This window comes from Cryptomeria japonica, chromosome 9 (genome assembly GCF_030272615.1).
Source record: "Cryptomeria japonica chromosome 9, Sugi_1.0, whole genome shotgun sequence".
In the NCBI taxonomy this organism is placed as follows: Eukaryota; Viridiplantae; Streptophyta; class Pinopsida; order Cupressales; family Cupressaceae; genus Cryptomeria; species Cryptomeria japonica.
Genome location: NC_081413.1, coordinates 143,697,681 through 143,723,509, shown reverse-complemented (window position 1 = coordinate 143,723,509; position 25,829 = coordinate 143,697,681). Strand labels below are relative to the sequence as shown.

At 40.8% G+C, this 25,829-nt stretch overlaps 1 protein-coding gene across 7 annotated transcripts in view; it reads left to right on the top strand.

Moving 5' to 3' along the window:
- LOC131059381 (protein PHYLLO, chloroplastic) overlaps window positions 1-25,829 on the top strand; it is a 342,343-nt gene that overhangs the window by 315,116 nt on the left and 1,398 nt on the right. For all 7 annotated transcript variants that reach the window (XM_057992608.2, XM_057992601.2, XM_057992594.2 and 4 more), the window contains 6 exons: window positions 20,590-20,745; window positions 20,910-21,182; window positions 21,415-21,582; window positions 24,467-24,610; window positions 24,738-25,199; window positions 25,435-25,785. In XM_057992608.2, coding sequence (XP_057848591.2) covers window positions 20,590-20,745; window positions 20,910-21,182; window positions 21,415-21,582; window positions 24,467-24,610; window positions 24,738-25,199; window positions 25,435-25,785 — 1,554 coding nt within the window. The remainder of the gene's footprint in view (window positions 1-20,589; window positions 20,746-20,909; window positions 21,183-21,414; window positions 21,583-24,466; window positions 24,611-24,737; window positions 25,200-25,434; window positions 25,786-25,829) is intronic.

The following is a 25,829-nucleotide window of genomic DNA, read 5'->3' as shown; positions in this document are numbered from 1 at the left end:
CATGGAGGTCAAAGGATGAAGCCTCTTGATTTAGGAAGGCAAAGGATGAATCCGCTTTGGCTAGAGAGTGGTCTCAATTTAGAGAACGAATTGAAGCTTCATTGATCATAGAATTCAGTTGCACTGCATTGGTTCAATTGGTTGTTGCTGTGAGTATGTAAATGAAAGCTTAATGCTGCTGTAATTGTCAAAGTTGCAAACTATTGGAATGTAACTCAGTCTTTATTTGTAATAATAGAAAGATCAGGAGTTATATTTTTTGTTTGTTGCTACTGATTAGAATGTGATGACAATGAAAATGTGTTAACGGTGAATTAAATCCGAGTTGTTTAAGACCTGATTTAAATACTAGAAAATGTTATTACTGCTTCAAATAATAAGTATTTGTAAAAGGGTTTAAATCGTATCCACATGTCTTTTGAGTCTTTTCACACGAGACCCTACATGTGTGGAATGTATGTGCTCAAACTACTCCAATTGCACGAACATCCTAAAGCTACATAAGGTTGGCTCAAGACATGTATGGTAATCATCTAAAGATCTCACACCTAAGCACCAAACCTCTCTCACTATGAATCTAAAATGAGGAAAAAAACTCAATCTCATTATTCATCTTCAGCATGAACGTTAAAAATGTGAAATTTTCAAACTAGTGGGCACTGGAAATGAAAGGCTCCATATGAAGGGACCAGCCAAACCTACCTAGCCTACGAGATTGACGAAGAGGCTGAAGCAAGTCAGAAGGAGGAACAAGCTGCGAAAGGAAAGGAACCAGAGGAGGACGGGGAGGAAGAAATTGACCTAGAAAAGTATGATAAAACCCTCGACCCATGCCTGAAGATGATTGTAAAGTCTGATGACATATTTACTGCAAAGAGAGATGGTCGTAACAAAGAATTGATAAAGTGGTGCTCCTACCAGTTTCCAACTCTGTGGAAAGTCATCTCTAACCCAATAAAACCCCTAAAGATCAACGGGAAGGAAGCAACATGGTACCAGTAGTACGGAGGTCGGTATGTGGACGGACGATATAAGGGGATTCAGCCAACACCACTTCTTGACAAAGTTTTTGACTTAGAATATGTTGGAACATTAGGAGTGTTACAAGATGCCTCCAAGAACGTGTTGGTGGAGATATGCATCGGAAATCAAAATATGATCCTAAGAGGAACCTACAGGGACAAAGCAGAGGGTAGAGATTGACTGTGATGAGGATAAGTCTAATAAAAAGTGCAGAGAAGAAGTCGATAACTTGGTAAAACCAAAAGTAGCATGACCAATGAAGAAAATAAATAGGGAAAAAATACAAAAGGTGAAAAAAGCCATTGTCATACGTGAGACAAAAATTCAATCGTGCGAGAAAGGAAAAAGTAATACAAGAAAATTAAACGCCAAAAATTACCGAAAAATGTTACGGAAAATAAAATTTAAACTGGCATACAAAAATATTGGAGAAAATACTCTTTGGAAAAAATGTTAAAATTAGAAAAAGCAAGGGTGGTTGTGAATATTGAAAAGAGGGCTAGAGTTTATTAAAAAATTAAAACAAATGAGGGAAATAATAAAGTTAAGGGGATTGCACTGTTCTGGGAAACAAATAAACTATTTGGAGGATCTTGGAGAAAGACGGCTTTACCATCTACATTGAGAAGTTGCATGGGGTGAAAGCCAAGGTGACTAAGGACTTCGTCAAAAGTTACAATAAGGGCTCTGTCAAATTGTTTGGTAGAGACATTGCCATCAATGAGGACCTCATTGCTAAGGCTATTGGTCTTTCTACAGATGGGGCTAAATTCTATAAAGACGGGAAATTCTTTGAGAAGGCGGTTAAACTCTTCCCTAAGCAGGAGAAGGAGAAGAGAAATTTAGTGAGAAATGGGACTACTAATTACAATAATTTGAAGATAAAGTCCATCTGGAGAGTTGTCCTGAAGGTGATTATGGAGTATGTGACTCTTGATGGGAGGTATACCCGTGCCTTTGCCTACCATTTCGCTCTCAACCATTTTCAGCATAAGGTGAGAATTTCTTTTCCCTTTTCTCTTGTGAGCTCTTAAATGCCAGCATTTCTGATCATATAAAGGATCCTGTGAAAAACCTTGTTACAGGAAGGTCTCATACTTCTTATTTATGATCATGTGAATGCTATGCCACTTTTGGCTGCCTCCATCCATGAGGTTATTGCTAAGACGGAGGATTCTCAGTCTTTGGAGGATGATTTCAATATTGAGTCTGAGGATGAGGAATTTATGCCCTCTTTGGCTAAAAATAAAGGGAAAGCTAGTGTTGTTAAAAGTCCTAAATCTAAAAACCCTCACAGCTCTTATTCCCCCCTGCTAATGTTGGTGCTTCGCCTGATAACCTGCGAAGCCAAAGTAAAAGCCCTTCCCCCTCTTCTTCTAGCGAGTCCTATCCTGCTCAAAATCTTGAGAAACGTCAGCCCTTCCCGAGCTCTCTTGAACCCACTTTGCATTTGTTGTGCTCTGAGAAGGAATTTGTTACTAATGTTCTTGCTCTTGCCAGAGATGGGGCTGTGGATACCTTCTTCCATGAGATAAAGGAGATTCAGCTCAAACAAAGAGTTGATAGCAGCAACCTGGAAATTGTTAAAGATAAGGTCAAATAGATGGATAAAGGGCAGGTGTTGGGTGAGGTTTCCCCCAGGTCTAAGAAGGAGATGGCCTCTGTCATTAATTGTCTCAAAACCATGATGGAGGCCTTCGAAAATTTCAAGAGAGGCTATGAAGCCAAGATGGATGCCCTAGAAAACGAAAATGCCAAAATTAAGGAATCCATCAAGAATGTTGTTAAGAATAGACGTGGGGTGCTTGGTTCCACTGTGGAGAGCTTTAAAAATATGATTAGTAGCTTTGAAGAACAATTTCAGTTGAAGAATGTGGTGGATGTGGAAGCTAATGCTGAACAGGACACTTCTTCGGGACCTAGCAAAAGGACCACAGGTACGTTGAAGAGAAAGGCAGCTGGACCTCCTCCTAATTTTCAGAAGCTCAAGAAGATCACTGAAACTATGACCGAGATTGAGAAAGAGATGGAACAAACCATCAAATTGCTGGATTAGAGGTGGTTCTCGGCTGCTTATATGCTGGTCTTCTGCTGGCTTTTTTGTGTTGTGTTTTCTCCTTTTTTTGTCTTTTTGCTTTATCTAGTTTGTGCCCCATTTGATATTTTGTGGTTTATCTCTGTTATGGGGCTGTTCAGTTGTTGTTTTCTTTGTTGTCTTAACTATCGGTTAAGACTTCATGGAGCTTTTATAATGTCAAGGGTTACAGGTCCCTTCAAAACCTGATTTTAATCAAAAAAAATAAAGTTAAGGGGAGAGAAATTAAATAAAATAAAAAGGAAGGTGTTTTATAAAAAGCTGATAAGATATCAATTTCTAACCCTAACACTGAAGGCAAAAGGTCATTATAAATCTTCCCACCGAGCCATTCCAATTCATTCAAGCAGTAGGAGGAAGCAAAGAACATTGGAAGGTCTAGCACACATTGTACGGATTTTACAGGCACAACGTACAAATCTTGCAGAGAGAGACACATTGTCCATTTTGTTGTCAAAAAAGTTTGCACCCTTGTTGAGCTATCAACTCAGCAACCTCATGAAACATGGAAACAACCCAGAAGTGTGGGACCTTGCGCAAAGGTATTGAATCTCTAAAGAAGGGCGGGTTCCTTCTCAATCCAGGTGCAGGTGTCGAACCAACTCAACACTCCAAATTCTATTTTCTAAACCTATCCTAACAACTTGCAGAGGAAAAGAGAAGAAAGAAAATGCTAAATGAAAGGAGGTGATGCACCAAGATAAGAGATGTTCCTCTCCCCACCACTAAATGACACAAAGAACCAATCGAAATACCTTGGATATGTGCAAACTTCAGTTGCATGAATGACACCAAATGCATTATGGAGGTTAGAGTTTGCTGAATGTCAAAGGGGAGAAAGGTTTCCCACAAGTCACACTTAGAAACGAGTTAACATAGCATATACATGAGAGAAAGCCACAAAACATACACTTATAATGAAGGTAAGAAAACATACACAACATGCATAAGTTGAAGAGGCAAGAATGATGATTTCAATTCATTCTAAGGCCAATGGCCAAACTTACAATTGCATAAATGCAAGAAAATATACAAATCTTTAAGAGAGGTGAAAGAGCAAAGAGCAGCTCAAGCCAACAGGGAGAGAGCCCTTTACAATGAGGCTTAATAGCTTATATATAGCAAACTGGTCGTAGAGGAGAGACCAATGGTCACCAATGGTCAAGAAGAAGAAACCTTAACCCTAGCGTGCATAGAGGAATGTCAATCAAGGAAGGCAGGGAGGTGCACAGACCTGACATGGTGTGTATGCAAGCAACTTGGCCATACCCTAACAAAGCATTCCCAAGAAGAAAAGTACTTCTAGAAGGTGGATTGCTTGACATTCCAAAGTCAGAGCACATAGACCTGACATAAAGGCCATTAAGTAACCATAAATAAGCATGGCTCTTGACTCCACTTGATGGCAACCCTACAAAAAGCGTTAAATGTGCCCTTGTAGCTCCATGAATGAATGTAAACAAATCGCAAGGGTTGGTGGACCATTAAGAGCCTTGAGTGTTGATCACGTCATCTGAAAGTGTCGTCGGAAGTCACACGTTGAGCCCTACTGCAAGGGGAGAGGAGTCAGAAACCTAGGAATTCTGGTATTCAGGAACTTGGGAATTCCAAGATTTTGAGTTCAATTAGGAAAAGGCTTGGGAATTGGGAATTTTGGGATTCCGAGTTCAAGGATGAAAAGGCTTGGGAACTGGGAATTCTAGGATTTCGGGTTCAAGGAGGAAAAGGCTTGGGAACAGGGAATTCCAAGATTTCGGGTTCAAAGAGGAAAAGGCTTTGGAACTAGGAATTCTGAGATTCCGGGTTCAAGGAGGAAAAGGATTGGAAACTTGGAATTCCAGGATTTTGGGTTCAAGGAGGAAAAGGCTTGGAAACTCCGCCTCCTGATAAGACCAAACTTAACATTTCATGATTCCATTGGTTTTGTCCTTGATCAACCAAGGCAACGCTGGTTCATGAAACATCTCTAATTGGTTCTTGCTGATGGACCAAGGATGTCATAAAATGACAACATTTAGGCGACCTTTGTGGGATGCTTGCCTACCAAGCATGAAATCTAGAAGCCTTAAGCATCCATTGGGCACTGAGTCACTAGAAGGACCCAAAACATGTGCGTGCCAACACTTGGAGGGAAGCTAGAAACTAGAGAATACATTCTCTTAAGGAGAATGTAGCGGGTGCAATAGCACTTATGAAGGAAAAACAACCTTTGATATAATATTTACATTGTCATCAAGACCCTCCTTAGAAGCAAGGCTTGAGATGAATCCCATTCACTAGGATTGAGAGAACCTCACCATCAAACCTAGAGAAATGAAATGCATTGGCCTCCTTGCAACTGGTGATGACATACGGACCACTCCAGATAGCATAGAATTTGGAGTGTCGTCTGGTTTTGGCTCTGTTTGAGCCCCACTTGAGAACTGGATCTCCCTCTTTGAAGACCCTATTAGTAGCCTTTTTGTCAAAACTTCTTTTGACCTGCTCTTGATGAGCCTCAAACATTGTTGGTTGAAAATTTTGTACACCTGGGGGATCATTTAATATTTAATATTTCCTATGATTATTTAGTCCATGAGGATTAATTTAAGCTAAATCAATCGTTTGCAAGCAAGATCAAAATGGTGACCACAGAGCGATGTCGATGAAGAACATGTTGCAAGGCTGAACGCAAAACAAAACCAACGAAGGACATGACATTCGACCAAATGAAAGATACAACCACAGCACATCAAGACCAAAGTGATGTTGTTGTGAGTTTCTGGAGGGCATCAACAAAACATTCAAAAATATCTAAAACCAGACACACAAAAATGCCATAGAAGTATGCATACTCAGAAAATGCACAACTGGAATTGACAGAAAATCAGTTTATTTGTAAAAACTGAATTGGTTTAATGTAACATAACTACCTGTGGGTCCCAATAATGTATTTAAAACAAAAGGGACACAGGTCAGTTATTCCTCAGCTACCCGATTTGCAAAGTTGATGTCAAACAATTGTCGGTTGCTGAGAAAGTGGCTGGAAGTGGCAGTTATGGAAATTACTAGGTATGGGCTAAAGTTGGCAGGCTTCTAGAAGGCAAATTGCAGCCTTTGGATGGCTTCAATCCTGGCCATCGATTCAAACTGTAAAACCTATAAAAGGCCAGTGCCTCTCTTTTGTAAAGGGTTAGATGGTTAGAAGATTCTAGTAGTTTAGATAGTTAGATGTTTTAGTAGTTAACAGATTAGGAGTAGAATAGGATTGCTGAGCAGAAATTGTTGTAATGGCAGTTGAAACAAATATATGAACATTGAAGTATGGTGTTTGTTGTTTTTGTTTTCTTTTGTTTGCATGGTTTCTTTTCATCAGATTAGCTAGTTAATGTTCAATGATTTTGATGGTGAAGTGTGAGGGTATTTGATGAGATTTCGGGTTCATACCATTGAGGGCTTGTTGATTGTAAGCCACCGTGTATGGTTAGTCTAAACCCTTTTATTGTGCTTATTTTAACTGTAGGTGTCTATCTTAGGATGCGCCAAAATTGGGTGCCTGAATAAGTACCTGTAGTCTGAAAATCCTTCATTTCCTTGAAGCTTGCACTGTTCTTGTGAAGCTGTGAAGGTGTCTCTAGGAAAACAAGAATTAGTTTTTTGAAATTTGTCTACCCACAACACTAATCATTACCATAATTGTCCATCGGATCCCTAAACCCTATTCCTTTTGCATTTATTTTCCTAGCTTGAGATTCAAGGCATTGCCAGATGCAGACCAGCTTGTTGCATTCATAAGTCCCCCTTGTGTTTACCAACAAAACACATCAATTGTTGAGTTGTCCTAAGCCATCAAGACCTGACAATTGGAACCTTGAGGTTGTCCCCTTTGATCATTTTAAACAACATTAGGGATATCCTTATACAAGAGAGGATAAGATACTTAGCATTCTATTTTGTGTTGACCAAAAGAGTAGCCATACAATATTTCACGCATCAACACATAGCATACTAGTCGCAGAGGAGACACCAATGATCAAGGAGAAGAAGCGTTGACCTTGGTGTGCACAGAGGAATGTCAGTCAAGGAAGGCAGGGAGGTACACAAACCTGACATGATGTGTATGCAAACAACCTGGCCATACCCTGACAAAGCAATCCCAAGAAGAAAAGTACTTCTAGAAGGTAGATTGCCTAACATTCAAAAGTCAAAGCATGTAGACTTGACATGAAGGCCATCAAATAACCATAAATAACCATGGCCTTGGACAGCACTTGATGACAACCCTGCAAAAAGCATTAAATGCGCCCTTGTCGCTCTATGAATGAAAGTAGACAAGTCACAGGGGTTGGTGGAGCATTAAGAGCCTTGAGTGTTAATCATGTCATCTAGAAGTGTCGCAAGTCATCGGAAGTTGAACGTCGGGCCATGCTGCAAGGGGAGAGGAGTCAGAAACCTAGGAATTCCAGGATTCCGAGTTCAAGGAGGAAAAGGCTTGGAAACTGGGAATTTCAAGATTCCGGGTTCAAGGAGGAAAAGGCTTGGGAACTGGGAATTTCGGGACTCTAGGTTCAAGGAAAAGTCTTGGGAACTGGGAATTCCGAGATTTTGGGTCCAAGGAGGAAAAGGCTTGGGAACTAGGAATTTCGGGATTCTGGGTTCAAGGAGGAAAAGGCTTGGGAACTGGGAATTCCAAGATTTTGAGTTCAAGGAGGAAAAGGCTAGGAAACTCCACCTCCTAACAAGACCACACTTAACATGTCATGATTCCATTGGTTTTGTCCTTTATCAACTGGGGTAGCGCTGGTCCATGGAACATATCTCTAATCTGTTATCACTGATAGACCAAGGATGTCATAAAATGACAACACGTATGTTGTACGGAATTCACATCAATTGGGAGGCAAAGCTCATCCATATGCCGTATGGAATTCACGTCGGGGAGGTTGGAATTTGGAGAGGGAATTTTGCATTGTACAAGATCATTCAATCTAGTCACAACCATACACCAACTACCCCATACAATATCCGTATGCAACAGGGACACGCCAACGAAAGGAGACAAGCATCTATACGAGATCATTTTGTACAGTAACAAAAACCTGTATGTTGGACAAGAGGTTATTATATACGGAAGCACCCAACATAATCACGATGCAGTACGGACATCAGAAGAAGGTAGCCCATATGCCCAACTGCCCAAGGAATTTCCAAACGGATAGCATACCAATAGACCATACGGCTAGCAATCAGAAGAATTTTTGTACAGACAACAAAAGGAATACCTATACAGACATCATGAGGTAGAAGCATGTTCATACAGTAGAAGTCCATACAGGTTGGAGAAGAAACCATCCGGCCAAGGAGAATAGGAAAACGGTTGGAAAAATAGTCTCCTTATAGGACGAAGTAGTGCACACTTGGCAGCTAGGAAGTTGTACAAAAGCATGGCCAAACAAAAGCGCACTCTACCACATTTAAAAATTAACTGTAGGATGGTAAAGGTTAGCTTTGGAAACCCTAGAGATAGAAATAAGAGACAATCTTCATAGTCACGGGCCATGGTGACAACAAGCAGCAGCGAAAGCAAAAAGACCCAACCCCGTGTGTAGAAGGATGATCCATTCACAGTGCATACCCTGGCATGGGAAGAGCTGAGTGGTAGTGATTGTCGCACATGGTGACAAGAAATGGACAACCTGGTGAAAACAAGCCTCAGATGGGCCAACGTAGATAAAATCATTCAAATGCCAGTATTCGACATTCGAGAATTCGACCCCATACTGAAAGCTATGGTGGTAGGTTATGACAGATATTCACATAAGTTGACAATAAAATTCTAGGGTTGCACTATCACCATATCTTTCTCGGCCATGGAATTTGCTCGAGTTTTTGGGATACCCTCGAAGGGAAACAACATGGCCAAGCGGAAGCTATCGATGGAACAGAAGAAGAAACTGCTTGATTTAGTATGTCGTGGTGACTTGTTGCAGGAAGAACTAGATAGCATCTGGAAGTATGGCAGCAACTGAGGGGTGAAGAAAACTTTCCTTGCAAATTCAGAGTGGAAATGTATAATGGATTTCATTAAAAGCCGACTCACAAGTGCCAGTAGGGCGTCTAATTTTATCGTATGGATGTTATATCTAATGAATGGGTTGAGGAATGGCACCGCATGCAATTGGGCAATTTTCCTCTCTGATAGGATTAGGGATTTCCTTGGGCTCCAGAACAAAGCATTTTACATGTCTCATCACACCATTGGACTTTTCTTGGAGGCAATATGCACGGAGATGCCGGAGGAAAAGAGAGGCCATTTGCAACCACTTCCAAGAGTGGAACCGTACAACCCGCCAATCTTCTAATGGATGCATCTCAATACAATGATAGTGGGCAGGGACCAACCCCTCAAGAAGAAGCGGCAGCAGGAGGTACACCAATTGGAACGTGTCGAGAGTGAAGCCAATGATGAGGACACGCTGGAGGCATCATCATTGAAAGGGGAGAGCACGAAGGACACCTTCAAGGTGGTAGTTGAGGTTGTAGAAGACGATGAGGTGGAGGTGGTAGGGGAAGTTGTAGGCATGCAGGGAGCAGTACACACACCATTCGTCAAAGCAGTAGGCGAAACTCATGCCCACCAATTGGCAGTTTTGACACCACTATCAAGAACAGTGGCGGGTCATGACACTTCAGCACCTCAAACGCCAGTTGGAGAAATCAAAGACTTGGCACCATCGATGGAAATAGCAGTTCAGGCGGCAATACAGACATTGATAGAGGCAGAAACTGCGCAAGTAATGGTGGATGTAGATGCATCACCTCCACCTACCAGAATTGCACCTCGAGCAGGGGTGACACTTGCACACTTCAGTCCCATGGACAACACAGAAGGACAAGAGCAAACCATCGACTTGTTGCAAACATTGGGTATTCTTGTAATATCCCGGATATTTTTTTTTTGTTTTTTAAGACCAATTAGAATCATCAACCAACATAGAACCCGTTAAGGTTAGAAAGCATAAACTCAAAGCTTGCTGAAAAAGCAACCCTTCCACTTTCTGATCACCAAGTGCCCAATGTGGGAAGGTGAGAGCATACGGTGAAGAAGGGATCGTTAGATCACAAATCTGCTGAAGTGATAAAGTAAATACAATATTGGGCGGCAAGCCAGCCCCTTCCGCTTATCCAGCGGGAAAGCAAGAAACTTGGTGGTGAACCAGCCAAGAGAAACATACAGCAAACACAAATCACTCAACCGCAATATTTCAGCGGGAGGACTGAATTACAAAAAAAACTCAACTCGACCGCTTATGCAGCGGGAGGACTGAATTACAATTAACTAATGTAGGCGGCAAGCTAGCCTCTTCCACTTTTTTCAGCGGGATGAGAGTTTACAAGCCAGAATGGGTTAGTAGTACTACTACTTAACCTTACGATAACAGAGAGAGTGAGAGTAGAAGAGTAATGCTGAACATCAAAGATAATAAACATGAAACTCTACTAACATCAAAACTGCAGGTTGGAAATGCGTAACCAGCAGCGTATGAACCCACTAAAACACTCATATCTCTCTCAATACTCACCCAATTCACTCGAAAACAGTTCTAAACCAACACTATACCAGCAACGATGAAAACAAAGCCAAGGGGAGCTATCAAAACACCCTCATTTATTTGGCACGCATCCCAATGCACCTAAACCCAACGCCTAACCAGAGAATTTCGATTTGCAATATTAAATTCCATACTCAATGCAAGGTGCTAAAAACTTACAAGATGAATCGCCAGTAGCAGGAAAGATGAATGAGTCGGTACCCAAAACGATAGAATTGCCTGGCCAAGAGGTATGAGCAAAATATAGTTTCAGCAACTCCGCGACCAGCAACCAAAAAACACTCCACAATCTACAAAACTCACTCACCAACAACACTGGAAATACAAGGACACAGCTAATCTTCCAAGTACGAAACTGAGACTTAGCTAGGAAGCCACACTTCGAAGCTCAGATTTTCAATCGCCAATCCGGCAGCATAACGATGCAATTTCATAAGCTACGAAAATGAGAGCCCAAGGCTCTTATTTATAACTTCTTAATCCACCAAATTCAAATGCAAATGCTCACAAATACACCCAAATTCATCTTTCCCATTTGCATTTCATTTACCCAAGTGGACCCAAAGATGACGCCATACTTAAAGTCAAAAATCACGCCTAGCCAGCAAGGACCACGATTTATGACTTGGCAAATACTTTGTTGAATAAAATAACATCTCCCATTTTAATATTGGCGTCCCCCTTCCAGACATAAACAATTCGCCTAGCACTTAGGAGACATCAAGTTATGCACAATTTCCGAAGTTCATTAATCAGTAGTAAAAATAATAAAATTAATTAAATATTAAACCTTAGGATAAGGAAATAATATTTAATTAAATCACTTATGACTCTGTTGTGCGTTGCACACGCTCCTTGTCGCCGACAGGGTCCTCCTTCCCTTTTTTGAGCCTTTCGTCTTCGCCCTGTTGAGTTTCGCGCAGAGCATCTTGCGTCCTTTCGAGCAAGTTCGCGACCGGTCCTTGAAGTGATGATGTCAAAGGAAAGAGCTGATAATTCCATTAGGCTAGTCTAGCCCTCGGGCACGATGCCAAGAGTTTGTTCAAAATTGTGAAATCGCCTTGGATAGGCATAAGGTGATAGAAATTGGCGAAGCTCGCCAAGCAAAGAGCAGTGCGTCTGAAGGTTGCACGAGGACCCAAAGTTGTCGTTTTTCGCACAAGAGCGATGAGATAGATTGCATAAGGTTTGTCTTTGCGATGTTTATGGGATTTGAATGAAGGATGATTTTCGCCTGCTGGTGAAGGAGCGAATTTCCTGGCCAAAATGCCAAGGTTGACAAAACATGCCCAAGCTCGCGCTTCTCGAGGAGAAAGTTAAAATCGCCAAAATCGCTCTAAGGGCGAATTTCGGACTTTCAAGCCAAATTGAGAGAAATTTCAAAATTTGTTAAATTCCCAAAGTGGGCCAAGGGTCCGAAAATGCCTTAAAATTTGCAAAACCTCCAAAAAATCCGAAATTGCGAAAACTGGCGAAAACTAGTCCAGGGTCTGAAATTTCACCTAAGTTGCCAAAATTGCCTTATGGGCCGAATTTCGAACCCAAGGGCCAAAATCTCAAAAATTCAAAATTTCCCAAAACTGGCAAAAGGTCTGAAATTTGCGAAATTTGCAAAAGACCCCCAGGGGCCCGAAATTCACTTAAGTCATCCAAATTTCGGACCCTGGGGCCGAAATTCGAAAATGTGATAAATTTGCAAAATGTGCCCAATGGTCCGAAATTTGGGTAAAGATCGCAAAAAGCGTTGAAAACCCCGAAATTTGAAAAAAGGTCTAAACACTCTGAAATTTGCAAAAATGGGCTTAAGGTCTGAAGTTTTCTAAAAGTTTGCAAAATTGGGCCCAAGGTCCGAAATTCATAGAATTTGCAAAAATAGGCTTAAGGTTCGAAGTTTTTTCAAGTTGCAAAAATGTGCTAATGATCCGAAAATACTCCAATTCGCCAAAACGTGAAAAGCTCCGAAATTCCAAAAGCGTTGAAAACTCCGAAAATCTTTCAAATCGCAAAATGCGCCTTAAGGTCCGAAGTTTTTTTCAAATCGTGAAATTCCAAAATGCGCCTTGAGGTCCGAAGTTCTCCAAAGTTCGCAAAAGGCGTTAAGTCTCCAAGGTTGTCAAAATCGTGAAAAATTTTGATATTCACCAAAAGGCGTTAAGCTCCGAAATCCCAAAGGGCGTGAGTGGTCTGAAAGTTATTTTAAAATCGCAAGTGTGCCAGGGCATCCGAAGTTCGCACTTAGGGTTTAAAAAACGCAGGGTGAAGTTTGCAAAACAGTGCCATAGCTCCGAAATTCGCCATAAATCCTCAAAACTGCAACGCGTAGGGCAAATAAGGAATTCGAATTTGTAAAACCCTTCCATACTGCCGAATTTCGCGTAAGGGAGGATCACGTTCAATTTTGAAAGGGGAGCCAGAGAGTATAAATTGCATTCAAGGTAAGACGTTGACGCAGACCATTCCAAATATTCAAGTTTAGATTACCTGTTGCCCAAGGTAAAAATCACTTAGTCTAAAATGACAAATTCTTTTCCAATCCAAACCGCAAAAATTTGAATTAAAGGATAACTGTTGAAATTCCAAAAAAATTGCTGAACTGTCCATTCGTCTTTGCACAGCAAGTCGGGCAATTTCTCGCCATCCATTCTCATCAGGTAAGTACGTTGTCTCTCTTGATCATCTAAAATGCCTATAAATCAAATAGATGTGTGCGAAATCTAATTAAAATGCCTAAATTTTCGAAATTCGCATCTTTTTTTGCTTGTAAAACGTTGTGCAAAGCAGTCAAAATTAGAATTTGCTCCTAAGATTTAACTAGAAATTGCATTTTCAAACTTAGGAGAATTTTTCGAGCTTCGTCCCTATTGAAAATTAATCCAAAATATGTTAAGTATAAATTCGCGATCAAAATCTTCATGAATACTTTGGTTTAAATCAATCAAGCTTTTAGCTAGAAATGTCGCTCCATGTCCAATCTAAATTTTGAATTAATCCTTGAATGCTAGAGTATTCTCTATCTAACCCGCCTTACTTCTTTTGTATCGCCTCGTAATCCGCATCCGACTGTGCAAGATAAATGCCTAAATCGGCGGTAGAATCATCAAAGACGCCCACTACAGCCGAGACATCGCGAGCATCCAAATCGGATATCCCACGCAAAGTTGAAAGGATGAAGTATCAGTATCAAAGAGGAGGATTGAGGGAGTCAAAAGTTCAGAGCGTCTGGGACAATATCGGTGATACCGACCTAGGCCATATTGACATCCAGGACTTCAGGAATCGGGTCTTCTCCCCTAATGCATATGGCAAGCCTAGACAGATGGTGGAAAGTGGCATCGCCCAAGCGGCGGGATTTTCTCCAGCAGTACAAAACTATGAGTTAGTGGTAGAGGTTGCCCGACATTATCAGCCAGGGTCCAGATTGATGCTCCTCGAGAATATGACTCTCACCAACTTCACTCTTGAGGCCATTGGCGACGCATTCGACATTCCCTTCCCAAACAACCCCACAGCCACGACTATAAATGAAGCACAGGGGGCATATGATATGAATCCGACCAGATGCAGAACACTGATCAATGAAGAGTGGTACAAGGAGAGAAGGCTTCCAAGCGCCAGAATTGTGAAAAAGACCCCCATAAGTGATTTTGATAATGAGCATGGGGATATGGTCACATTACTCAACCCAGTTATGGGACTTCCTAAATCCAACTACTTTGAAGAGTGGATGTTTTATTTCACAGAGCAAGTCTTTGCTGGGAAGTCTAAGTTTGACTAGGCCCAGATCATAAGCGACAACATCCACACTCAGCTGATAAAGCTTGAAACAAAGAAATACTTCACTATGACCTCTTATTTGGTCTACATGTTCGCCAAGAACCAGCCGCTGCCAGGTTTGATAATGAAAGGTGAAATCGGGAACGGGCCTGGTCAGGTAAAGGTCTATGATTGTTACCCGCAGCTGCACTACCAAGATATAGCTCAGAGGGAAAAGAGTAGCCCAGCTTATGCAGTTGGCCTATATGAGCACGTCAATGACACCTTCACAATGCGCCTGGTCAGGCTAATGCAGGGAGGATTACACATAAGGCTCTCAGAGCAAGCTACTATTCTAGTACAGAGATATGGGGCATGGTTCATCTAGTTCCCAAGGTTCTCCTATATCCGAATAGTGGGCTTTGATGGTGCCCCTCTCCGACTTCCATGGTACCCAACCAACAAAGTAGTTCTTATGGAGGTTGCAAGGCAGTCACGTCCGGCCGGCATCTTACTCAAAGAAAGCAAGCAGGCTAGATTCGCATTCCCCATGATTATAGGCAACCAAGACATCCATCTGAAGACCCCCACCCTAGCAGAGGAATCCCTCGCAGATCTGGCCTCCTATGTCCTACAAGAGTATTTTCCGAGAAAATATTTCGATCACGACAATCTAGCAAAGAGAGCCTATGGCAGGCGGTACAGAGCAAAGGAATCAGTTGAAGACTATTGGAAAAATTGCTCTGATGACTACGAAGTCCGGAGACGTGAATATTCTAGGCTGAGTGTGCAGCGAATGCGGCTCTTTGAATATCGTCGAGTCCCAGATCAACTCACAGATTCAGGGAATTGCCTCCAAGTCCAAGAATTTGAGGCAGTAAGGCATCTTTTGCCAGGTGTTGATTGGTCCCAGGACCCGATCACTGATTTTGAGGCAGTCATGGCAGCCCCAGCAAGATATATAGACCAATGGTTACATCAGCAGATTGAGAGGCTAATTCACGAAGGAGTCCAGTTCACCTACCACCTAATGGGTAGCCTTGATTCTCAGTCCTCCAAAGATGAGGGAACGTCCAGTGCACCCAGAGAAGAAATCGAGAAACCTGAGAAGAGAAAGAAGGCTAAGGCTTGCAAAGGGACTCGGGCGTCCAAGAGAACAAGAAGGGAGAAGATTCCTATAAGGAGACTAGAGGTCACTTCATCATCAAAAGACCCCAGTTCGTCCGACGATGTAGTGGAATTAGATTATATACCTGCTCCGCCTTCTCAAAGTGACATTGATGCGTTTGGAACTGATGATCCTCCCGCACCCGACATGTTAGAAGCTGAGCTAAGGGCCATTGAATCAACCCAACCGGGTAACCAAATAGAGGAAGGAGAGATTCCATCCATTCAAGGGATCGAAGTGCATGAACCCACGCAACAGAGTTGCCATGAGTTGCTGCTCCATAATACAACCAAAGATGACTCTACCGTTGAAGGAGAGCAAAGGGCAGAGGAGACCCGCAAGCTCGAAAGGACTGAAGAGCAACCATCACACGAAGGTGCCAGACAACTGTTCAGTGAAATGGGAGAAAGTTCAGCTGCAAGTAAGGAACTTGGCACCTCCCCCACCCCTCCGGTAACAGAACAGCTGCAAATCTGTGATGAGTCGGCTGAAAACCTCAAAGAACAGAATGCAAACTTAACCATATCATCAGCCCAAACAGTGCCTCGAGAATGGTTAATTGCCAGAGCCCAGCGCAAGGCCACCACCAAACCACCTATCGACCTCGAGGACATATTCTCACGCATAGACCAAGCTAAAGCTAAGGGGAAGAAAAAGCCCAAGGCATATTCCAGAATGACTAAAGATGAGCAAAGGAACCGTACTCTCCACATTGCCACCCCGCCTGCAGATAAGCCAACAGATCAGATTACACTGGCAGATTATAGCATCACGACTGTCCCCATTGGACGAGCCACTAAGGAGCAAGAAAAAGAAGAATTCAAGGATTCAGTGCAGAACATACTCAGGCAACTTGAAGAGATAACAGCTGAGAAGGATATGTATCAGGCCCATGTTGAACAGGCCGAAGGGTACATCGATCAACTCCTAAGACCATTACACAATGCCTCCGAATCCCACATTCCCCCGACAGCATTGGCACAGAGGACCACAACAGAATTTGAAGGAGTACGGGACACCGTGAGGGCTGTCAAGGAATGGATACAAGGCATCAGAAGAAGGGGAGAACGAATCCTTGAGGAAGTGAAGGAAATGGCTCGCCACCGAGAAACCACTTTAGTTAAGTTATTAGAGGTAAAGAAGGAATCCCTCCACATCCAGGAAGTGGCTGCCACTACTCTTCCCCTCATGAACGCTATTTTTTGGACCCATGCACAGATTCCTACATTACCCACCATCCTAGATCCTAATAACATCAGCACTCTTAGGGAATGGTACTGGACTATCAACATGAAGAATGATGCGAAGGAAATCATCGATAGAGAACACAATGCATGCGAGGTAATTCTGAAAACCATGCAGGAACTTGGCAAGATAATCCTTCAATCAATGGTTTCGGGATGGGTAAATGACCAATCCGATGAAGTGATACCACTAGACTAGGAGGAAAGATTGGGAACAAATAAGATCACTTATTCCACTAAGGACCTAGGCTTTGCCAATCAATTCCACTCGGACATGTTGTGCTTTGAGCGTAATCATTCCAAATGGCAAGATGGTCTAAAGCAGGTAGACCAATACCTCGAAGGCATGCAATATAAAATTTACCATCCTCCTATGCCTCCATTCAGTCTGCTTTTCAAATTATGTATCAGGTTCCAGGAGTATGTTCGTGAGGAACGTGCGACAGGTCAAGATCTCTAGCGGGAATATTTGCATGAAGAACGTCAATTTTTTATAAAAGGATTTGAAACTGGAAAAGAAAAAGTGCTTTCCTAAAAATGCACTTTTTTCCTTTTAAAATTTTGAAAAGTGCACTTTTGGCCAAAAGGGTCATATTTGACTTTCAAGTCGACTAAAATGTAAAACTTTATGAATGCACCTTTTTGGATAAGTTTGGATAAGTTTTAATTATCCTTTTGGGGTAGTTATTACTCATTTTGGGGTGGTTGTTGATATTTGCCTCCCATTTATGGGTATGGGCAGCCATGTTTTATGGATGAATCTGGGCCACTTGTTTAGATTAGATCTGGGCCATTCATCCAGTTTTGGAGCCTATTTAAAGGGGACTAGTTTCCCTTATTTTGTAAGAAGTTCTTGAATTGTTGCAAAAGCTCTGGCGAAATTTACAGGATTTAATGCAAAGTTAAGACTATTTCCAAATTTCCTTGTGAGTGCATGGTCTCCTTCTTCACTAATTTAGAAATGTTTCAGTTATGTTTATTTCCTTTATATAGCATTTTCAAGCAAACATCCGATAGAATCCTCGCAGTTCACACCATTGGGGAACGGCTGATTGCCTTTCTCTCTGCATGGTTAATCTGAACCTTTCATGCTTAGTTCGGTTATTGAATACTCACTATGAATGTAAAAGTTCTAATGTTGTAGTTGATAACATGAAAATCCTATTTTCCCTTGAAGATTGCACTAGATTTATGCGAACATTGTGCTTAAGCAGCTCTAGTTATTTGGAGGTGTCTATCTGTTTAATGAATCTGCTATCTTAGTTAAAATTTGTATTTCATGCATCTCTCTCTCCCTATCCTTCCCTCCTTTTTTCCTTTTTTTATCAAAAGAATCTGCAGCCCCATTGAAAACAGTATCAACTCAACTGAAATCATTTGATAAGAAAGATCATAAAGATTCCAAGGAACTCATCTATCAATCACCTATCTTACCGTAAGTCCCCCTTGTGTTTCCAGAATAAACACATCAAACCACTGAGAAATCCCACAGTCAAGACCTGACAATCGAAACCTTGAGGTTGTCCCCTTTTATCAAACTTAGAAAATAGCATTAGGGACTTCCTTATCTCAAGAGAGGATAGGATACTCAACTGGTTATTCTATTCTACGTTGGCCGTATGGAGTTTGCAGCAATGCGATTCCAGACACATCAACAGACTCCAATACTGATTATTAACAAAAACCAGGATGAAGCTGAGCAAGGAAGACCACTGAACTGTTGCAGGATCAGGACCCTGTCCACTGCCAAAAATAGAAACTCCATACTGCCACATACTAAAAATAGTAAGTAATGAACTACTGCTCCAAAAAGCATGATCTTCGCACCCAGTGACAGAGCATGGAAAGCTCAGTAGGACAGTATCACCAAAACAGCCAACCCCTAACTTACTAAAAATAGTAAGTTCTCGCCTCATTTGACCCTAATTCTTCATTCCACATAGGCTACGGGTCTCAGGAATAGGCCAATGGACCATTGGAAGTACATCAACGAGAAGGGGACATTACAATTCCCCTGGAAAACCCACCTGACGAGTCGCCACCACCTAGCAGAATGAAACTACCTGAGGGAGTCGTTGACAAAGATAGAGGAAGGCAAGTATAGCAAGAGGCACTAGTAGTTGGCTAACCTATACTAGGTGAGGAATCTTCGTCTAGTGAAGCAGAAGAGATTGTACTTCGTTTGGGTAAACCCAACCCAAGCGACCCCTTGACACTATGCGACATTGTGTCTCCCAGTTGGAAGGGGTGGCAAAGTTTTTGAGCAAAGTGGGACACATCACCAGGAGCATTGACATTGGCCAGGACCCTCGGATCACCTGTGTAGCAGAGAGGCTCCTAGTATTTATGATGGAAGGTTATGAAGCATAATTCTTCAAATGTTTCATGGCGAAAGGATGGCCAAAGATAGAAACACGGGACATGGTAGATGCATGGACTTCCACATGGTAGTAGAAGACCAGCTTGGCCCCCTTCGATCACTGTGGGGTATGGAGATTGCCTTTAGAGATTTGGTTCTGAAACACCGAAAGTTGGCAGTGGTTCATATAGAATCCGTGATTGGTCAACACGAATAGGCTGTTCGGGAGGCAAAGGCTATGCGGAAGACCCTCGCAGATCATATTTAGAAGGCCCAGGAACAATTGGCTCAAGAACACTCATGAGTCACATCTTTGGAAAACTCGGTGGCCAAGCATGTCCCAAAGTTGGACGAGAAGGAGAAGTTGAGGGCAGCACTAGAGAAGAAGGTGGCACACTTGGAAGAAGGCATGGCAAGTAGGGATGAGCGGTTGAAGGGAAAGGACCAAGAGTTGGAGAAAGTGTGTAACTAGCTCATGGAGGCGACATATATGGTCAAGACCGTGCGGGAACGAGAGTTGGTGGCAAAAAAGTGTCTCCAGCGCCTGCAACAGCGGCCAGATACCCCTCAGTCCTCTATTCTGCCAAGGATGTCCTCTCATCCTTCTCAGTAGTTGCATATAGTAGATTAGCTCCCATTTTGGTTTTCGTCATCTAGAAGACTTCTTTTTGGGGGGGGTTGATGTAGATGGCAAATATGCCGCTCATAAATAAATGTGAGTTGTTATGTTTTGTTAATAAGGAAGTGTAATTAGTTCCTGAGAGTTGTACAAATTGTAGTCTTAACCAACCACCTGGCACTATTATGTTGTTATTGTATTGGGAACAGTTCATGTTGTTGATGTACGGAATGACACATGATAATAAAGAAACATTATTCTGCCATATGCTGTGTTAAATATCTATTTGTTGTTACTTTGTTATTTCATTGTTATTCCTCTTGTTCTGTGAAATTATCCCATACGGCAGTAAACAAGTACCTAATTGTAAGTTGGATCATCTCCCTTCATTTTACTTTTGCATCCATATCATCAGAATCCCCTGAAGAAATCGCCTGTTCACCATTGGGGAAAAACTTCACACTTTCTCTGACCTGTTATAAAATGTATGGCATGCCACATCTAAAAGAAACCAGTGACATCTATTCTGAAAATAACATTTCATGACAACATAACTTATTAATAAATAAGGATTAATTATGCAAGTGGCTTAAAAAATTTGAAGCTAATATCAAACGCGCTATTTTTTTTCTAAATATGTTACGATGTAAAGATTTCCTATGCTAGATAGCAGTATTCAAAAATTGCATTCAATTTATTATATTTGAATGACATTGCTCTTTTTATTAATTATCAGGTGGCTCCTGTAGGACCGAACAGTGAAGATATGCTGGATGTTGAAGAGCAATTGAGATTTCTTGCTTATAGAACACATAATATGTCACTGGGTTTTCTCATGTCTCTATTGAATGACACTTTCTCTGGATGGATATGGCGAGATATAGGAATACCTGTATGTTCAAATTAATTTAAAACCCCTATCAATTGATCCAATGCTTTACAATGGCTTCTGATCTATGTTGTCTCCTACCATCTTATATCGCTTGTTTTTTTTACATGATTGCATTATTTTAAATGTAAAACAGTCATACTAACTCCTGATTTGCATTTCTATAGGCATGTTCCCTCTTTCCAAGTGTGCGTTGTGGTTTGGAAATGGGAGTCCTCAGTGCATTAGCAGCAACCAGAGGTGGTAATATTGCAGACTTGCTTCTTGGTACCAAAAATTTGCAGAATGTTTTAGGCAAGCAAGAATCACCATATATTTCCAGAAATCTTTCATCAAAGGTGCAAATATGTGCACTTCTAGACTCAGACGATCCTCCAGAGGAGGTTGCTTTAGCTGCAGCAAAATTAGTTGAGCAAGGTTTCCATACGGTAAAATTGAAGGTATCAAATGCATTAACATATGATACTATGTGCATGTAAATTGTGTGTTTTTATCAAAATGTGAATACACATGTATGTCACAACACAAACTTGCTTAACTCTGATTTCTTTCAATTTACAAGTATTTGATGGTTGAAATGTTAGTGAGAATGTTGAAGATCTATTGTTGCAGAAAAAGAAAGAATTCAAAATATTGAAAATGAAAATATCGTATACTCTACTTTGTCTACAGGTAGCTCGTAGATCTGAACCCCTAGAGGATGCAGCAGTTATTCGAGCTGTTCGACAAAAGGTTGGGCATCTAATTGAAATTCGTGTGGATGCAAACCGTAAATGGACATTTTCTCAAGCAATGCAATTTGCAACTGGTGTGAAGGACTGCAATCTACAATATATTGAAGTATGTGCTGAAACTATTGTCGATTGACATATTTACATCTTGAAATTCTTTCTTTCAAATTATTATTTTTGATGCAGAGCACACTAAACCAAAATTATTTACTCTTAAATCTACTAGTGAGATTCTTCCGTGGAAATATGCTTAATATATAAGTGAAGATATTCTACCAACAGATTTTCTATAGACCTGGGGAAAAGATAATAACTTCCAACTTGAATATGCTATAAAAATGTGGAGAAGAAATTAATATCCCAGTGGCAAGTTGACTACAATTGGAAGAAGATAGAAATAATCACTGGAAGATTTACTTTAGATCTACAGGTGATATCCCATTACCAAATCTGTTACAAACTTGGGGAAGAAGAGAGTACTATGTATTCAGCAGTAGAGGGATTTAATAGTAGCTTCGTAACAGTCAAGTGGCCATGTAGATGGCCAATACCAAATTTTGGAATTATGACTTGCCAGATCAAGCTTCTCGAAGCTTTAACATATCTTACATCATTTGGAAACTGCTTTAGACACCTTGATATCCTGATAAGCATACCCATTGTGTAAAGATCGGCTTTCCCACCAAAAATATAGAGAAGCAAACAAAACTGCCTTTTAAAATTTTGAATCTTATCATCATATACAGTAAATTAAGGCAAGTACATAGTCTTCATCTGCCACTGATGTTGATGAATTGGATGGAGCTAAAAGTGAGATTTTTTCTGCATAGGTTCAGTAAGCACAATTAACCATGGAAAATTATAATTTTGACACATTGTTTCCATTTCCTCTTTTCATCTTGGGTGTCTATAAGAATGAAGAGCATAGATCCTCTGATTTTTTGCTTTCAGTCGCTTTATTTGATTTCAATCTTGACTTGGGTGATTGGGAAAAACTTCGGCACTACTTTTGCATAGGTTCAGTAGGCACAATCAAACATTGAAAACCCACAACCTAGGCACCGACCTTTGAATTGCTGGGAGTAGATCAATATCAGATAAAGGTGCTTGGGGTACTCATGGACCAAAAGTTAATCATCAGCACCCATCCAATCATTTAGAAATTTCATGGTCATCTCTGTAAAGTCTAAAAGAGGCATATCAATGCATTATTGGGTTGAGGCTAGCTAATAGTAGCCAAGGCCAGTCATAACTACAAGAAGAATCTATTGTCTATTGAAAATAAAGGTCAAAAATACATCATAGATTTGAAGAACTAATCAGTAAGAGAGAAAGTAGCCTAATCTAATGGATGATGAGATCTGGATTTTAATAGAGAATGCTTGAAAAGCAAAAGCTGAGACACCATACAGCCAAACAAGGAAGAGATTCTAGGGTTGCAATCATGTTCAAAAGACAAAACCAACTCTCTCAGTGATCTTGTCCACTAGAAAATGGAAGATTATAAAATCTTTTGGCATAATTGTAAGTTTTTAACTTTGTGAAAGTCATGAAAACAAAGAAGGGAAAAGAAAAGAACAAGAGGATTGCAAAGGCTCTCATAACCATATTTATCTTCCAAAGTTTATGAAATGTAAAATGTTTAGACAAAGAATTGATACATTAATCTGGAAGTAAGGAGGACATGAAATATAAAGAGTCCCCAATGGTAAAGCAAATTTGGGATGAAGAAGGTGAGAACAAAATGGTTTTGATTGGAAAAGACTAGGATCAAGTGTTGAGAGCAAGAACATTCAAAATTTTCATGCATTATAAGGATGTATTAGGGTGAAAAGTTTGCTGGTTTTAAATTCTTAAAATAGATTATTTAGTGGATGGACTGGCATGGGAGAATAACAGCATTGAAATTTTGGATCAATGATCAGATGCACTAAAAAAACTGAAAAGAACATTCATGAGGCTTCTTTCAATGTCAAAAAGATAATGAAATGCATGTTTATGAACGAGTCAAATTTTCTTGTGATGCAGGAGCACCAGAGTACTTCAAACCGGCACCTTGATTTTGATCCCGGTGAGACATCAATCCCGGTATTGGCCCGGTAATGGTGTGTTCTTACCGGTTGGTTTTGAAGTGTATGGAACAAAGATTGAATCGAGTTGCGGCTGATTTTCGTAACTTGTGGATCGTTGAGCAATGTTGTTTTGGGCCTTGTCCAATGTTCTCAGAGGACCACGTGAAGTTTTATGCATTTGAAGATGTTGTTGGTGATTTGGGCCGACATGTTATCGTTTGCACGTTTCATCATGAACCGGTTGGTCTTTGGCCGACTTGATCGAGTTGTTATTGCTTGCAGATGGTATAAAGGGAAAGTTTAGAGATTCATTTGGTAGGACAGAGGTCGGAGAAAGTCGAGACCGAGCAAAGATGTAGTTTCCGGAAAGATTCTGATCGGGGGGGGCTGAAGTCCGAGTCAGTGCAGAACAGTGCAGGCTGTTACTGGAGGCTTATTTGTCGAGCAGAAGATCTGCGGATCTTAGATTTGTGTTGTATGGATTGTTTTGTAATCCTGGGCTGCGGTCCAGCATGTGTAGCCGCTGAAGGCTTATGTAATTCACTAACTGATTATAATGATTGATCTATCAGGTTACCGGTTATATCTTGTGTTCCTTCTACCAGTTAGGGTTGCTTACCGGTTATATCTTGTGATCTGTTATTGGTTGCCGGTATCTTGCATAGCGTTTTTGTGTTATGCCGGTATCTTGCATGGTGTTTTGTGTTATGAGCTGCAAGGCGGGGATGTCCTTCATTGGATCTCCCTACCTTGACTGCATCATCTTGTCTCTTGGAAATATCAAGCATTTTTCATACTGCATGCTTATATCAGATTGAATGCATAATTGCCAACTTGTGAGGAAAAATTATTGCATACACTTATTTTTATCATGTTGATCAACTAGTTCCAGTAATTCAAACATGTATTGTTCTCTTGCAGGAACCCGTGCAGCATCCAGGGGATATCATAAGGTTTTGTGATGAAAGCAACATGTTTGTAGCATTAGATGAGACTATTGATGACATTAAAGACCATCTTCTTGACAGGCTTTCCATTTTTGCACATCCTAGAATTGTGGCAACCGTAAGTAAAGAGAGAAAAGAAAGAAATCTAATATCAATAAGGAGTAGCATTGAATACAAAGACAGTCAACTGAATTTTTTGCTTCCTCCACTTTCTGTAATCTTAGTGTTAATATTTGTATTCTCAGGTGATGAAACCTGCTCGCCTGGGTGGTTTTGAACGTGTGGCATTAATAGCCAAGTGGGCAAATAAGCATGGGAAGATGGCAGTGGTCAGCGCAGCATTTGAAAGTAGTGTCAGTTTGTCTGTGTATGTTCAGTTTGCCTGTTTCATTGACAACAGGAACATAGGAATTAGAGCAAGTGATAAAACCAAAACTCCAAGGATTGCCCATGGCCTTGGAACATATAGTTGGCTCCGTGATGATGTAATGAAAGAAAAACTGCAATTCCAGGTGTACCCAGAAGGCGACAGAATTGAAGTGGATGTGAATGATGCTGCAACTATTCTTCAAAATATGGTAGTAAATCCTGATACTGTCAATCCAAGCTGTGTCGGAGCAAAGATTAAGTCGTATAAAATGGCAGTGCTTTATAATGATGCTTGCTTCTCTTTTCATGTAATGGACACTGGAATAAATGACCAAACTGTAAGTCTTCTATCCTTCAATAATAAAATAAATGGACAATTATTTTCATTGCTCCATAAAATTACAGATATACAGTTTTAACTTTTAATTGAAATTTTGAAACAATTCTTGTAATTTGAGTACTTATATGGTTCACTTCCAAGTGATTACATCTTTTAAGGTTGTATACAACCTGCATTCTTCCTTGCCAAAGTATCACTAATTGAATATTCTTATGGCTGAGGGAAATATTCAGGAGAAAACAGTACTCTTCCTCCATGGTTTCCTTGGCACTGGGAAAGATTGGCTGCCAATAATGGAAGCTTTATCAATCTCTGTAAGATGTATATCAATTGATCTACCAGGACATGGAAAAACGAGTGTGCAGAAGGATTGCAATACCTTCCAAAATAATGGGAATGCTCAAATTCTTTCTTCAGAAGTCAATAATCAGAGTAACCTGACAGAAAGAAATTTCTCAATAGAATACCTTTCAGAAGTTCTATCTGAGCTTATATGCCAAATTACTGAGAAAAAGGTGGTTCTTATTGGATACTCAATGGGAGCAAGGATTGCATTATACATGACCTTGAAATGCAATAAGAGGGTACATGATAATTTTTCTTCTGTACTTTTTTGGTCTAAGTGCTC